We start from the raw sequence: 16,486 nt of genomic DNA, 5'->3' as shown, positions 1-16,486 counted from the left end.
CCCCCCCATTTGTGTGTGGCAGCAGCCTGAGGTGAGGTGTGGTGCTCAGTCTAAATAAGGCTTATGGGTGTAAACTGTTTTCATGGTAATGTTTGTGTTTTACATTTTGAGCACAGATGGATACACAGCTCAAGCAGTACCTTTTGTCTTTACACTCAGCCTGCATGTTGCAGTCAATTCAAGATGTATGTGTGTTAAAGAGACTGCCTGGGTTTGGAGTCAGAAGAGAACTGGGGGAGAGGGACAGGGGATTGAAATCCCACTGAAGTGACTCAGATAAAAATCCCAGATAAGCAACATGTTTCAACCTGGTTTATGTGTTAGGTGTGGTGTGACTCAGTACTCTTTTGCGGAGTAGGCGTCAAACTTCATATTTGAAGAACAAATCCATTGTGTTCTCTTTTTTTTTTTTCTTTTTTTTTTTAAACTAGTGTTTTAAAGTGCCTTTGTGTAAATATATTTTGTATATAAAATGCTCCTCCTCTGATATGTCTCTTCAGCAAGCTGGTGGGGGATACAGAATGTGAATTTTTCTTGTATATTATCATTTGCCCATCTGGCAGTGTAGTCGTAACAGTCCAAATCAGAGTGAGATACAACATACCTGCAGTGGATTTTGATCTGTGATTTTTGTTTTTGTTTTGGTTTTTTTTGTTGTTGTTGTTGTTGTTGTTGTTGTTTGTGTGGTTTTGTTTTTTGTTTTTTTTGTTACCTTATCTTAGACATTCATCCAACCGCATTTGGGAGACAGGGTAGTGATGCTTGTAACAGTCTAGACATGCAAGTTCAGCAACCTCAAATGTGACCAAATTTACATGTCAGTAAATTTATTACATTTAGGTTTGGAGTTTTGTTGTGTTGTTTTTTTGTTCCATATATAAACCTAAAGCTTTCTGGTAATTGTAGTATATGTACTTGGAGTTGTTCATGTGTGGCTGTTTAGTGTCCTGATTAGTTGTCACATGGTATTAGCTCAAAACAAGCAAACAAAAATAGTCTTATATGTATCTATATATCTGTATAAATTGCGGGCTGTCCTCTCTTAGTCTCATTGGGGCATTGGTTGACTTGAAAACTACTGTAATGTGCACTTGTTGTAAAAAGAACTTGAACGATCTATATTTAAAACGTGGAACAGTAGTTGTTGGTTGTAACATTTTGACGGGTTAACAGGAAAAGGTTATTAATTTGCCACAAAAGTAATGACAATATTTTGAGCTACAAATTTTACAGTAATGTAAACTGTTATTTTCGTAATTGGCTTTTCTGAAGAACATGTTTTAGTTACTTAAAGCAAATCACTAAAATTAAAACATTTAATGTGTTTAGAATAATTCAGATCACAAAGGCAACATGGTATCTTTAGTCAAGTAAATATCCCATCCAAATGCCTTCTTAGTTGCAGTGTGATATTATAAAGGTTATTATATATGTGTATATATATTATAAACGTTATTAACACCTTAAAAAGAGGTGTTGGCTTAGGGATGTTCCAATTTTCTCCTGTTTTTCCTTTTTTTTTATTTTTTATTTTTTTTAAAGCAGTGAAATGAGCAAATTGATAGAGGTCTGCAAATAATGTGCAGGATTTGCCATTTCAGATTCCCTCTGAGATTCTGATCACTCCCACCTGCAACATTGCTTTCTATTGAAAACCTTCCAGTAGAGAAAATGCATCCATTCAGCTGTTTAATCAGCTGAGTTAGAATACACAAATTGCAAATAAGGCTTACTAAATGGGTGTAAGGAGTTTGGGGGCAGGGGGGGGATAACAGTAGGAACTAAGAATGGGTACAAATTTTAAAGGTTGTCTTATTTGCATAAAATTGATCAACCAGGTGTTTGAGTGTCAGTGATGTAGTAGCAAGTAACAGTTATTCTTAGGAACTATCCATCCATCCATTCTCTTCCACTTATCCTTTTCGGGGTGGGGGGTGAGCCTATCCTTGCTTTCTTAGGGCAAGAGGCAGGGTACACCTGGGCAGGTCGCCAATCTGTCTAACACACAGCCACAGACAACAATTCGCACTCATTCACACCTATGGGCAATTTAGAATTACCGATTAAACTAACCCCACTAACTGCATGCCTTTGAACTGTGGGAGGTAGCCGGAGAGATCCCACGCAAACACAGGGAGAACATGCAAACTCCACACTGAAAGACGCCGGCCTGATGGTGGAATTGAACTCTTGCTGTGAGGCAACAGTGCTAACCACCATGCAACTATAATTTCTTTTTCTTTTCTTTTTTTCTTTTCCAAAGAGATTCAAGTTTAAATATGTTATAGATTGTCTTAATGCTTTTTAAAGGAGAGCGAGTAAGGGACACAATCAAATCTGAACATTAGAGTTATTGCTGCTGCATTTCAGTTTACAGGTACACCAGAGTTTCATGCATGGATGATTTCAGTAATGATTACTTTTCATTATGTTCATTAAATTTAATGGCTTATTGCAAAACAATAATGCACAGCCTGTGCTCCCACCAATGTAAAGTAAATACTTGTGTATATATTTTGTGATGTCTTGCTTCCTGTGAGTTTCCTTTCATTCATTTCCTTTCATTGCACAGCTGCCCTTTTTAGTTTTTATGCGCTTTCTTGTATGAATCATCCCGGTAATATTGTTTTTATTGTTAGTTTTTTTCCAGACAGCATAAAGCATTGATAAATGAGCAATTTGTGTATAAACTGTTGTTTTGTTTTTCTATGGCTTAGATTATACATAAAGGGATTCTAGTGAGGGACAAGTGTAGCCACTATTTGACAATATATTGGAGTGTGTCTGTTGACGTCATACGTTGTGCGAGTTAAGCATTAGGATTCTGGGCAAACGGCTGACCCTCCTGTGCCCATTTGAGTGTTACAGGATTGGGGTTGGCTAGGTCAGCGCAATGGAGACTCTAATTCCAACCCCAGGGCATCTAATTAAAATTTACAACAAAGACAAACAACCTTTGACACTCCATCATCTCATGAGACTCACTATAACTCAAAATGGCGTGGCATAGAAGTAAAGATCATTAGGTGATCAACTTTTTTTTTCTTTTTCTAATAATGTATTTAAAATGTATTAACAATATGTTACATTGTTATTGAACTTTAAAAAAAAAAAAAAAAAAAAAAAAAAAGAAGAATGCATTTGGGAACTTACCTGAATAATGTTGTGGCTCTAGATTACAGTGAGAAAGCTTAATACCGTTTCAAATCCTTTTCATTCACTAGGACATGCATAATACTTGACAGTACTTGACTCCATGGTGAGCTAAATTAAGATGCCAGACATTTAATATATCAAAAAACAATTTAATAACTTAAAAATTGTTGCCATTTTACACCATAAACCACAGATTTAAAGTTGCATAGCTCCAATTTGCATATCAATAAAATAAGACAAATAGTGTTTTGAGGGTTCTTGGCAGAAAGTGAATTTTTTTGGATTGGCAGATGTGTAATGTAATGGGCATTTGTGGTGGTTTGTCATTATGTATTAATTCTGGGTTCCTTCTTAGAAGCTGGGCTATGGACCAGTGACAGAGTGAGACATTGAGGGTTTTTTTTCTGTTACTGATTTAGCATTCTAAATAAATGGAAAAATGAAGTGTCATAGCAGATCCTTTTTATTTTCCACTGAGCAATTTTTCAGGACCCTCTACTGTGTAGTACATATATTTACACCAAGAATTATGGACATTAATATTAATTGGTAAACAAGTGCCAAAAACCCCCCACCATAATAGATGTCTGTAGAAACTACCACGCAACCTGTAATAATAGATGTATGTTTACACTGATGTTTTTATGTATGTTTCCACTTTGTTGCCCTCATTTTTTTTTTTCTTTTCTATATAGCCAGATGTCATGGCTGTCTAGCAGGCTGCCAAAGATCTCTTCATGGATCACAGAGGACAACAAAGAGAAACCGTTGCATTTTCAAGCATAGCCAATCACTAAGGAATCTGACTGTCAAGCATATCATCAGTTTGACTTCAGTGCATGTGGCCTCTTCAGTTGTTCATAGACATCTGTTGGGCAGCCCAAAGGCCTATTGCTATGCACTATAAACGGAGAGACATGAGCTGTGGGGATGCTGGGGGGAGCAGGCTTATTTCGTGCAGGACTATCCCTCTGATAATGGGGCTTCTGGCGACCCTGACTCAGGGCACAGTACCAGAACAGCAAGAGACACTTGTGGAGATGATATCTGTGGAACTAGAGGCATCCATGCAGTCCTCTGTGCTCTCTGAGCTCAACGCTGCAGCATCCTTAGTTGGTGAAGGGCCGCCCACAGCTGTCCCAGATTCCTCTGCAAAGAATGAGGGAGTGCACACCAGTATCCCTGACTCCTCAGCAACTGTGGGCCAGGTGTTCCAGTTGAAGGTACCACCAGGACGTGCCCATGCAGGCTGCAGTGTGCAGGTAAAAAAAAACCCAGCAAAATCATTGAGATGAATCTAATGGTGATATATGTGGCAATTTATTAATTATAAATTAACATTTTAAAAAAAATCTTTCTCTGTGAAGAAAAAAAACAATGTTGCTGTACAAATGGTAACAAAAATGGTCTATACTAATAAAGTTTGCATAGTAGACTTGAGTTCCTTTTATTTGTTGGAAAATACAACCATATTCCTCTTCAGTGTGGATGTAGTGTAGGAGAAAAAAAGACAACTGAATGTTAAGGGTCGTCTCCCCCCCCCCCCCAAGGTTAAAATTCATTCTTATACTAAACTAAATGAAAGCTATATAGAAAAGTGTGTTACATTTTTGTTTTTTTCTGGGCCTCTAATGAAAGTATAGCTGAACTTAAGTGTGGTTGAGGAAACAAAATGTAACGCATTACCTATTTTTTGTTGTTCTGAGTCTTGTCTCTCTTTTTTTCGCCTTGAATTTCAGTTGGTGTGGAGATTTGTCTTATCCCATTTACCCTTCAGATTTGATCACTGTATCACTGCTGATTGAAGCTGACTTTGTTTCAATTTGTTCAAGTCAGACTTACGAATGAGATGAGATTATTATTGGCCCAAGTGGTGATGCAGAATGATATCCTGTCATACAGTAATAACTCAAAATGATGAGTGATGACTCACAGTTCTTATTATGAATAGACGCTCACTCGACTTCCTGTTCATGTTTGGAAGGATTTGATAAACTGAACTGAATGACGGTCCCGTTTACTGGCAGCTCGTTCAATGTGAAATATTAAAAAAAAATAAAATAAAATCACATGTTTCCAGACAAGACTATGAATCTTCGAATTACTACTTCAAATATACTTGTCTGTCTTTGTTCTGTGTCATAGAATTTAATCTGCTAGTCAGACCAGGTAATTTTGATATTACTTGAATCCTTGTACATTTTCAAAGTCATTTGCAGCTACTTCTGATATGGAGCAGTCAATGAATGTGCTCAATTTTTATCTCAAAATTATCTTTGTTGTAAAAAAAATGGTAATGACGTGTTTTGTTTTTTCCTGTTTCCCTCTTGAAGCTCACTGAGATGGGAAGGGAGACTTTACCCTCCTGGCTATACTGGGACAGAGAGAGCTGCATTCTCAGAGGTTTGGCTCTGGAGCAAGATAAAGGTGTATATCATATCATGGTGTCAGGTGAGGAGCAAAGTCAGAAGACTAGTAGCCAAGTATTCCCCAGTACAGTCTTCTCTATTGAAGTATACCCAGAAGAACGAGCTGATACTGAGCCACCCCTAATCACACTTCAGTCTGATATTGGTGGCTTGCAGCCTTTCACCTGTGGTTCTGAGGAGCCTGTCACTGTCCTTACTGTCATCTTGGATGCTGACTTGACAAAGATGGTTGCTGAACAGAGGGCCAGCTTACTGGGCAATATGAGGAAATTCTCTCATGTGCCACTGGAACACATGAGGGTGGTCCCTGTTGTCAACAACCGCTTATTTGACATGTCTGCTTTCATGGCTGGACCAGGAAATGCAAAGAAAGTGGTGGAAAACGGCGCCCTACTGTCATGGAAAGTTGGATGTGCTCTTGACCAGGGCAGCGTTCCTGACATTAGCAGTGTCCAATCCTCAGCAAAGGATGGGACTATGTCAGCTAGGCTGGGCTATCCAGTGGTTGGCTGGCACATTGTTAATAAAAAGCCCCAGGGAGTCAGACGGGTCAGGCGGCAGTTGTACAATACTCCTACTCCAGTGCCCTCCCTGCTTCCTCCAACTATTAACCAAGAGCCATATTCACGTGTTATTCCCACTCCAACATCACCCTCTATTGCCCCAGCAACTGATAATTCTGCTCCACCTGTCAGAGGCCCTTTGCCCCTTCCAGTCAAGCCTACCATGAGGGTCAGGGATCAGATAGCTCACACACCTGTCTTTGGACCTCCCCAACCCACCAGAATACTAGGAACTACAAGCACTATCCCCATTCAACCTACCATGACCCGGCCTACTTTTGTGGAAGCTACTGCAGTGCCAACACCACCAAGCACCACTAAAAAACCCAAGCCCTCTTCCACAAAAAAACCTAAGAAACCCAAAACCTCGACTCCACCTCCCCGAGAACCGAAGTCCACGACTCCTAAACCACCTAGGCGCACAACAGCTCTCTCTCTTGCTCCGGACTCTAATACAACTCCAGAGATCCGCAACCCCATTGATCAGGTGACTGCATGGGTGGGAACATACTTCGAGGTTAAGATTGCTGCTGATGCATTTTATGACCGAGAGGATGGTACTACTGATAAGCTGCGTTTGACTTTAAAGAAGACACCCAAAGAACCAGTAACTGAAACATCTTGGATCCAGTTCAACAGCACTATCCAGCTTTTGTATGGCCTTCCAGAGGAGCAACATGAGGGGAATCATGAGTATTTCATGTTAGCCACTGACAAAGGGGGGAAGAGTATCATGGATGCGTTTGAGGTTAGAGTCCATCGCTGGTCTAATAATAACAAACCTTCAGTAATGTTTGCTGCTCGTTTTCATGGTGACCCCAACACTTTAAGCAATGATGTGCATAAAAAGATTCTTTTGACTAAGAAGTTGGCTTATGCCCTGGGAGATCGGAACAGCAGCACAGTGACCTTAAGAAGCATCACTAGGGGCTCAATTGTTGTGGAATGGACCAATAACAGTCTCCAGCAGAGTCCTTGTCCAAAGGACCAGATCACAATTCTCAGCAACAGGATTGCTGATCCCCAAGGAACCCCTAAAGTGGTCTTTATCAAAGCCATGGAGCCTGAATTCAAACCCATTAACATCTCAGTTCGTGGCATCAATAAATGCCAACATTACACATTCATTCCACCAGGAGAGGTGCCAATGCCTGAGCTTCCTACAGCTACGCCTTCACCTGATCCAATTAAGGGCACTGATGACGTTTACCTGCACACTGTCATTCCTGCTGTAGTAGTAGCTGCCCTGCTGCTCATCGCTGGAATCATTGCTATGGTTTGTTACCGCAAGAAGCGTAAGGGGAAGATGACCATAGAGGAGCAAGCAACTTTCATCAAGAAGGGCGTTCCAATAATATTTGCAGATGAGTTGGATGATTCAAAGTCACCACCGTCCTCCAGCATTCCTCTTATCCTCCAGGAGGAAAAGCCCCCACTTCCTCCTCCAGAATACCCAAACATGTCTGGCCCTCACAGCACCCTGCTAAACCAGGATCTGTTGGAGGAATATTCAGTTTATCAAGATGATGATCCTAATGCCCCACCTTACCAGCCTCCCCCACCATTTACTGTGCCCATAGAGGGCAAAGGCTCCCGCCCTAAGAACATGACCGCGTACAGGTCACCTCCTCCCTATGTGCCTCCCTAACGCACACCAAGGGCTTTGAGTTTTGAAAGCAGGTGCAATCTAGGGATGCTTGTCGAATTACTACAGGAGTAATTTTACATGTTTAATGAAATGGCTTTGACTTTATAGAGAAGCAGGCAACCATAATCATATATCTCACCAACATGGATAAGACAATACATCATACAATTCAACTACAGGCACAGGGCGAATGGATGAAAAACTGTTTAATTTTTCTTTGTCCTTCAGATCTGCTTTTGACTTCTTGCATATTTTTTTTTTTTTTTTTGTCTGTTCTTGCCAAGAGGAGTCAATTTTATCTTCAATGATGTACTATTTCTATTGTATAGAAAATAATAAAGAAGCAGGAAAAAATGAAGCCCACAGGGCCGTTGAGCAGATGTCACCATGACAACAGACTTGAGGCTCTTCCTCACAATGTTAATCTTTATGAGTTCTATATCACTCTTATCTGTCTTTTCGGCTAGGTTTACTAAGATTTTGCACCTGTTATTTCTAGAGGGGAATGAAATTCATAATGCCAAACTGAAAGCATGAAACATTTTATTTACACAAAAAATTAGTTTGTTTCTTAGACATGAGTCTTTCCCTGTTCTCTTCTATGCTTTTTGCCTCCCTCTCGACAATAACATGCAAATGTTGCACTTATGCAAATTCTTGTTAAACCTTGCACTATGTGTCTTGCGCAGAATCGAAAGCATTACGTGGTGGTCGAATGAGGAGGGGGGGGGGGGATGTATCCTTGTACTCATTACATGACTGAAATTCCTCTGGTACTAGATCACAAAAGAACATTACACTGATCACGCCTGTTGTAGCTGTAGCCTAATTAAGTTACAAAACAAATGATTTTATTTTTGTTCATCTGTGCCACTGAATCTGCCTGTGAGATGTCTGCGGTCACGAGGCAAACCTTGTAGGGATGCTGGAAAGATAACAAAGGGGCCATAGGAATGCTGTGCTTTCGAACAGTATGAGAAATGGAGACGTACTCGATGAGTTGGATCCACTGTCTTATATTCAGTTGGTTTTGTTGGTGTGGGGGCGGGTGGGTGTAAGAGTACTGTATTATCACTGCTCTGCCTCTAGGTGTTGCACTGTTATGCTTAGTGCACTGCCTGTTGTCAGTTCAGATGAGGCATGGGGACAAGGGGATGTACATAATTGTGTGCCTGTGAAATTAAACCACTCCATAATGTCAGTGTTTTATCAGTAAACCTAGTCGGGGGGAGGGGGCAGATTGGGAAATTATTTTATTTTTTAATTGTATGTCTAGATTTATGATCACAATCATAAAAAAGACTTTATAGTTTGTGAGGGTATAAAATGTTTACCTGCCCATCACAAAAGAAATTCTCAATATGATGGGGGATCAAAGAAACCACTATAATATGTGAATTATGTACATTTCATATCTGATATCACCATAAGAAAAAATGGTTAAAAATCTAATGTTTTTACTGAGTTTTTGATACAGTCTTAAACTTGTTTTATGAAAATATATTAATAAAATGTAATACTATTTGTAAAGCCTCAAAGATGGTGTAAAGTCCCATTTATTTGAGAACATGGTGCAGCATTAAACATGTTTTCAATGATGATGTGTCTGTGTGTATTACAGGGGAGATAAACATAACTCGTGACAGAAACTAAAGACTAGTTCTTATATAGTGCTTTCTATATCTGAGTACTCTGAGAGCATGATACAATATGCCTCATTCACCCCTATTCATACAAGCACTTTTTTTCTTTCCATGCTTAAGTGCTTTCTGTCGAATATTCATACTCCGATGGATTCATCAGAGAGCAACTCTGGATTAGGATCTTGACCAAGGATATTTAGAATGCACCAACCTTCCGATTAGTAGATCAGTTGTTTATATCTACTTTATTATTACACCTCTCTACTAGGTATTCAGCATTATTTTATTATTGACATAATGGCATAAAACAGTTACTGCAGTTTTGTCAGCTGCACATCCATGATGTTAAATTTCCCTTTCCACCGCATTCCAAAGCTACACTATTGGATTGCGGTCTGGTGGCTCTGGAGACCTTTTGAGTACAGAGAACTCACTGTCTGATGATGATTGAGCTTTGTGACATAGTGTGTTATGCTGCTAGAAGCAGCAATCAAAAGATGGGTACACTGTGGCCATAAAGGGATGGAGATGCTCAGCAACAATACTCAGGTAGGCATTTAAACGATGCTCAATTGGTGCTAAGGGGCCCACAGTATGCGACGAAAACCCTCACATCATTACACCAACTGCAGCCTGAATCGTTCATACAAGGTGTGATGGTTCCATGCTTTTATGTTGTTTATGCCAAATTCTGACCCACCATCCAAATGTCTCGGCATAAATTGGGACTCATTAGACCAGGCGACATTTTTCCAATCTTTTATTGTCCAGCTTACTTTAAAATGTTCCTTCAGTTTCCTGTTCTAGCTGACAGGAGTGGCGCCCAGTGTTTAGCCCATCTCCTGTGTTCAGAGATACTCTTCTGCGTACCTTGCAACAAATGGTTTGCCTTCCTGTCAGCTCAACACAGTCTGGGCATCCTCCCCTGACCTCTGGCATCAACAAGGCATTTTCTGTAAACCCCAGAGGTGTTTGTGCAGGAAAATCATAGTAGATCAGCAATTTCTGTATGTGTGTGTATTAGGGTATTATTCTGTCTTTCAACAACAGCTGAAAAAGTGTTCAGGTTGTTCTGAATATGTCTACATGACTGAATGCATTGAGTTGCTGTCATGATCAGTTGATCAGTTATGCTAATGAGCAGTTGAACAGGTATATTCAAACTGTTCAAACTGTCATTGATTTGCACGTAATCGGTGACAACTTTTCTGCAAATCGGTCATCTGTGCAAATTTTGATTTAAAGTCGAGCTTGAATTTGAGTCAGCGGAGTAGATAATGGTACAGTCTTAAAATGTTGCCACATTCTTGACAGCGTTTACACAAGCATGCTACATTTGGCTCCTGTAGTTGGCTGGGTTTGCAGCATGAGCTATGCTCTCTTTGTTGTAATAAACCAAGCACACAGCAAGCAGCCCCTGCGAGACGGTGTGATATTTTAAGAAAAGGGCTCCCTTTCTGTGGCATTTCGGTGGGCAGTTTTTCTTTTTTTAGGCTCCATGCTCCTACGTCTCTTGGAGAAATATCAATAACAATGACTAATATCTGCTTTCAAATTCTTTTAGTATAGAGTTGTTGCTACAATGGCTTATTCAAAAAAGGTCAAAAACAGTTGACATGCTGCCGACCCATGCTGCTTTGGAAAACGTATATTTTCAAATTACAATACATGACATTTTGATTGGTTTTTGCGTAGTCCGAGAAAAATCATTAAACTGTGAATTGCTGTGAAACATCATGGCAGTGGTGTACACTTCAGGACCTATTTGATGTACTTTATATTCTGCTATTTCTTTAGATAGCATTACATAGAAAGAAAGACCGCTTTTATTTTGTTTAGAAAGGACTTATTCCCATAACTTGTTATACGTAAGTCATGTATCTGTAGCAGGTGAAGGTTTATGCAGAAAATGTCCATGAATTTCAAAAATTACATTATAAATTTCTTTGGCAGTTCTGTAATTATGCTCTCATTTGCTCAGTCTCACCAGTCTCTATTACACATAATTGATCATTATGAGGTGAATTATGTTACAAATTGAAGGTAATAATCATTTATCAGTTAGCCAACAACCATCTAACTGTGGGCGACTGATTCATTTACAGGAGATATTAGTGGCCAGCACTTAAAAGCTCTGTTTCCTCCAAGCACTAACTGTGTGATTGAACACTGCACAGATTAACCACAGCCCTGACAGGTGAAGTGTGTAACACTGATTAACTTATTTCAATGCAATGTTATGTTAGAAACTTGGCTTCTGGCACTAGCACAGTGGACGCTACTTACCTACCACCCACCTAAATACTGTTGCTTGCCAAGAGCTCTCCTTCAAGGCAAAACCACTGCCTGATGGCCAGACACTGCACCTCACAGCGCTAAATCGAAAACTGCTGAAGGATCATGACAGAGAGCCCAAGAAGTCCAAAATCCCCAGATTCTAATCGAAATAAGCTCCTACAGCATGCACCTCAGCAAGCCCGACGTTTTCGTGGATGAGGGGAGACCTACACAATATTAGGCAGGTGATTTTTAATGTCGGGGGTGTCTTGTTTAAATATGAAGACATGGCACCTCCTCTTGCAGTAATATTAGCCAGATTTTTATTAACTTAAGAGCATTTGTACACCGTATGGATCATTAGATTGACCCAAAAAAAAGAGGTTTTAGGCCGTTAAGTGTCACCAGAAGGTCTTCAGTACACTTTAATTTATCTGACTTTTTTTTCTAATAGTTTTGAGAAGAAAGTCATGACCCCAAAATATATATATATATTCAGTGACACTAATCTTCTTCACTTTGTAGTATTTAGTTTTATCTGAATGTATTAAGAAAATCAATTCACTTGGGTGAATTTTCCCCTATTATTCATTTTGGCATTATGCCTTAAAGATTGCTCGGATATTTTTAATGACTTTCTAATGATGGGAATTTTAAAAACTGTTTACCAAACCATTAACACCTGCAGGATCGCCTCTGGGTTGCTTTGTTCAACACGACCAAAGATATGTCGCGTCTAGATATGCCGTTATGATAACACACCACTGTGTTGCTGAGCAGTAAGAGTCACAGTTTCTAATATCAGCAGCTCTGGAGTCGAGGAAAGGCACAGAGGACAAGAACAGTTGTCTGTATCTTTTCTTTTTCTTAAAAAGAAAGAACTCAAGCTGGACCTTGTTTGGTAAAATGAACAAATTTGCTAAACATGGTGAAGGACTTGAAACAAAGGGATAGCACGTTTGCTTTCTATTTATACTCCAGGTGAAGACTTACCTAATTGCTACAGCTGAGTGATTTGATTCTAGAAATGGAGCTGAGCTGATCAATAAATAGATGTAATAGTAGGGTACATCAGAATGTGGAGTTGAGGCTATTTTATACCCTGCCAATCTCTCACTTCATCAGCCTCCCCCACTGCACTCATTAATAATGTACCTGGAATGAAAGTTAATGTATGTGATGAAAAATGTATAAGCTCATGAAAACTGAACTGACCTTTCAGTTGTTGATGTGTCTGATGCACTTTACTCGAAAACCTGCTGTTGCGGTTGCTTTGCAGCTCTTCACACAAAGCCACTAATCTCATTTATTTCTGAACTTTTCATTTCTAAAATGAGAGAGCCTGCAGCTGTAGATACAGATCAATACAAATACTTGACTTTATGCGTTTAGTTATTGAAATTCTTTCACGGGTATCGACGTACCCACATTAGATGTTTATGCAACTCAAGCTGTATCCGCTAATCAGAAATACTGTTTTGTAAGTGTGTTTATAATTCCTACCGTCATAACAATTTCTAATTACACCGGTAGCCATGCCAAGCCAGGCTGTTATTATGCTCAGGAGGGTAATTATTTCCATTGCCCTGTATTATTGACACAAACTTTTCTCTTGATTAAAAAGGAAAAACTAATCAGTCATTGTATGTACCTTAGTGTTGAGGGGGCGGTAAGGCGATCTGCTACTAAGCACTGGAAGTAGCAGAGAGGGTATGATGGTGGGCAGCACCATGTGATATGGACGGCTTAGTAATAGGCCTCATTAGATGCCCAAAGCCCAAGAAATGTGGCACTCTGTTTCCCATTAGGAAGAAAGCACCATAATAAAAAACATAATAACGATGAAGGATAATTGTCAGCGAAACACAGGTTATATATTTCAAATGTTATTATTAGCAATCCATAAAAATGTCTTGCATATGGCCATATTAAATCATGCAGAATGTGCTGCGGTTGGAGAGTATCTATAAGGAGAGGTAGACTTTAACCTCAGCATTCAAGGTACTAAAATATTAAAAATGCTGCCAAGCAAAACTAAACTGAACCAAAGCCAGATCTGCTAAAGCCAGAATGTGTTTATCATTCAAAGGTCATAAAAACAAAATCAATGCTAGAAATAAAAATAAAACATTAAATGCATTTAAATTTTAAATGATACTGCTAGCTTAAATTGTGTAGCATCATTAGCAAAATAAACACATTTTTACAGAAACTTGTAAGTACACGAGTAACTAGGAAGTTTATTTGATAAAATAATTCACTATAAACTTTGTACAACAGAAGAAGAGACTTCTTTTTACCTTTGGTTTTGTGGTGTAAATACACGGGCATCCTGCTAGCCTGAGTGCTAATTTGCTAACTCATGTCAACACTGGCTTTTTTTACTGCTAGTAGGTCACTTTGGTTATTATCTCCTCATCTGAGCATTTTTTTTCCTTTTTCTTTTTCATCATAGATGGGAGCTTTTATGGTAAATATGAATAAAACATACTTCTTCTTAATGGAGATCTCTAATCAGTTATTTACATGTAGGAACTCATGTCGCAGACATGGACAAGATGACCTTCTGAAGTTCAAACCAAACATCTTCCTTTCCGTTAACCTTTATTTAACAAGGTTAATCCCATATGTTTTCTTGGCACACTATGGGCCCCTTAGTACCGACTGAGCATCTTTACTGAGCATCGTTGCTAACCATATTCATCCCTTTACGACCACAGTGACCACAGTGTACCCATCTGTAATGATCTGAGCTGATATGGTGCAGTATCTTGCTGGAAGCAGTCATCAGAAAAGCAGTTTCTTGAACTTGAATGAGTTCCCTGTACTCAAATGGCCTCCACAGCAACCAGATCTCAATCCAATAGAGCACCTTTGGAATGTGGCAGAACAAGAAATTTTCTTCATTGATGTGCAACCAACAAATCTGCAGAAACTGTGCGATGCTATCGTGCCAATATGCCCCCAAACCTCTGAGCAATGTTTCCAGCACCTTGTTGAATCTGTGCTACAAATAAGTCTAACAGAGCATGCATTTGGGTAGTTCAACACCATTTTCTACTTTATACACAGAATGTATTATTGTATGCATATATCATAGTATATTGCCAGGACCCAATCACCCAGAGAAGCATATTTTTACTTTCCTTTGTTTTTAAGCCATAACTAAATTGCACATAGGCCTATGAATTGGTTAACTGCACATAAAAGGACTGTTTTTCATTTTTGCTCTCACAAATGAGCATTGCTGTATACCACTGTGGTATTTTTAGGTTTTTGTATATTGTTTTTGGTATTTTGCATCACATTTTCTAGAAATTTTTCTCTTTTAGCGACACATTAAAGTAATGAGGAGGAAGATTGGGGTTAGACAGATTGTATATTCGTAATAAAATTGAAAACTAAATATGCACCTAAGTATGGCACTGAAAATGATCGTGATGAATTCTTCATCTCAGGCCACAGCTTGCTCTCCCATCAGCAATGACTCCAGCACCATCTTGTGAAAGAATTAGGTAAGTCAACTTAAATGCTTTTTAACAGAGACACAATGAGCTTCTTTGCCCTTAGCACTGAACAGGAAGTCTGTTCAGAACTACTGCATTTTGTCATTTGTCAGTACTGGTTGCACAGGTCTTACATTTAGAGATGTGATGTGAGATATCTGAAGGCTTTTAAGCCACGGGGGGAAAGCAAAGCTAGATGCTGCAGTATCAATAGATGGCAGTAGCATCACATCATGGCAAAGATACTGATTAATGCCCTTTGCATGAGATCATCACATCTTTTGTAGAGTAATAAAAGGTAGCCTCAAGCTGTGGCCAACTAAACACAAAAGTGCAATTATCATTAATCAGTTTCTGCATGTATAGACAGCAAGATCCTATTACAAGATATTTGTGTTTATTTCAATTCATTACCTTCCAGAAGGGTTACCATGGCATCACATGCTCAACAATGAAGGTATCATTGATGCATGTGATGCTATGTATTAAACAGTGCATCAGCAAAGAAGTGATCCTCGGTCAGTTCCCGGTGATAATAAAACGTGCCGGCTCTCTCTTGAGTCACACTTATAATTAGAAAGTGAGATAAGTTGAGACAACTGTGAGACTCCATCATTCAGTCACAGATTTAGAAAGTGTAGAGTAATTGCATTTTGTTCCTTATCTCATAAATTGGATCCATTCCAGAGCTGGGGATGGAAATCCTCGTCTTCAGTCATGGAAGGAGCCCATTTGCATCGAGGCTGTGGATTTTCAGAGGCATGACAAAGCTAAGAAGTTGGGAGAGTTTCACAATCGACTCAGGGATGAAACATGACAGAATTCGCCTTGCACCGGCGTTAATGGTGAGTGCAGCCTTTTAAGCTGAGGCTTACTGCGGCAGCTGAGGGCGCGCGGCAGACACTTGTCGTGTGAGAGGTCACTTGAACCATTTATGCGGCGTTGCATTCCAAAGTAAAGGAGAAACAACAGCATTGAGGTCAGGTTAAATAACCCTTTGCTCTGTAATGTCATGTCGAGCCAACCTCCGCTTCACTTGAAAAGATCACAGCTGAAGCAACTTGTTGTTTCGGCTCTAAATTATACACAACACAGCAGCAGGATCACTGTCAGTTTATGCACCGTGCTGCATCTTGCTCTTTGTGGTATGCATTTAGCTGGAAACTCTCTGCCCTGTGTCATTATACATGGTCCGGACAACACACAGCACATCAAAATAAAACATGAGGGTTTCTCAGTGTGTGGTTGCTGCTGTACACCATTT

General features: G+C 39.5%; 1 protein-coding gene across 3 annotated transcripts in view; it reads left to right on the top strand.

Annotated features, from left to right (window-relative positions):
* Positions 1-8,043, top strand: part of LOC102207068 (dystroglycan-like) — a 10,637-nt gene extending 2,594 nt beyond the window's left edge. For all 3 annotated transcript variants that reach the window (XM_005740469.1, XM_005740468.2, XM_005740470.1), the window contains exons 2-3: positions 3,852-4,418; positions 5,490-8,043. In XM_005740469.1, the coding sequence (XP_005740526.1) occupies positions 3,996-4,418; positions 5,490-7,796 (2,730 nt within the window). In that variant the 5' untranslated portion in view covers positions 3,852-3,995 and the 3' untranslated portion in view covers positions 7,797-8,043. The remainder of the gene's footprint in view (positions 1-3,851; positions 4,419-5,489) is intronic.
* The last annotated feature ends 8,443 nt before the right edge of the window (positions 8,044-16,486 follow it).

The sequence above is a fragment of the Pundamilia nyererei genome, unplaced genomic scaffold (genome assembly GCF_000239375.1).
Source record: "Pundamilia nyererei isolate P.nyererei 1_Seehausen unplaced genomic scaffold, PunNye1.0 scaffold00100, whole genome shotgun sequence".
Classification (NCBI taxonomy): Eukaryota; Metazoa; Chordata; class Actinopteri; order Cichliformes; family Cichlidae; genus Pundamilia; species Pundamilia nyererei.
This window is presented reverse-complemented; position numbering and strand designations above follow the sequence as displayed.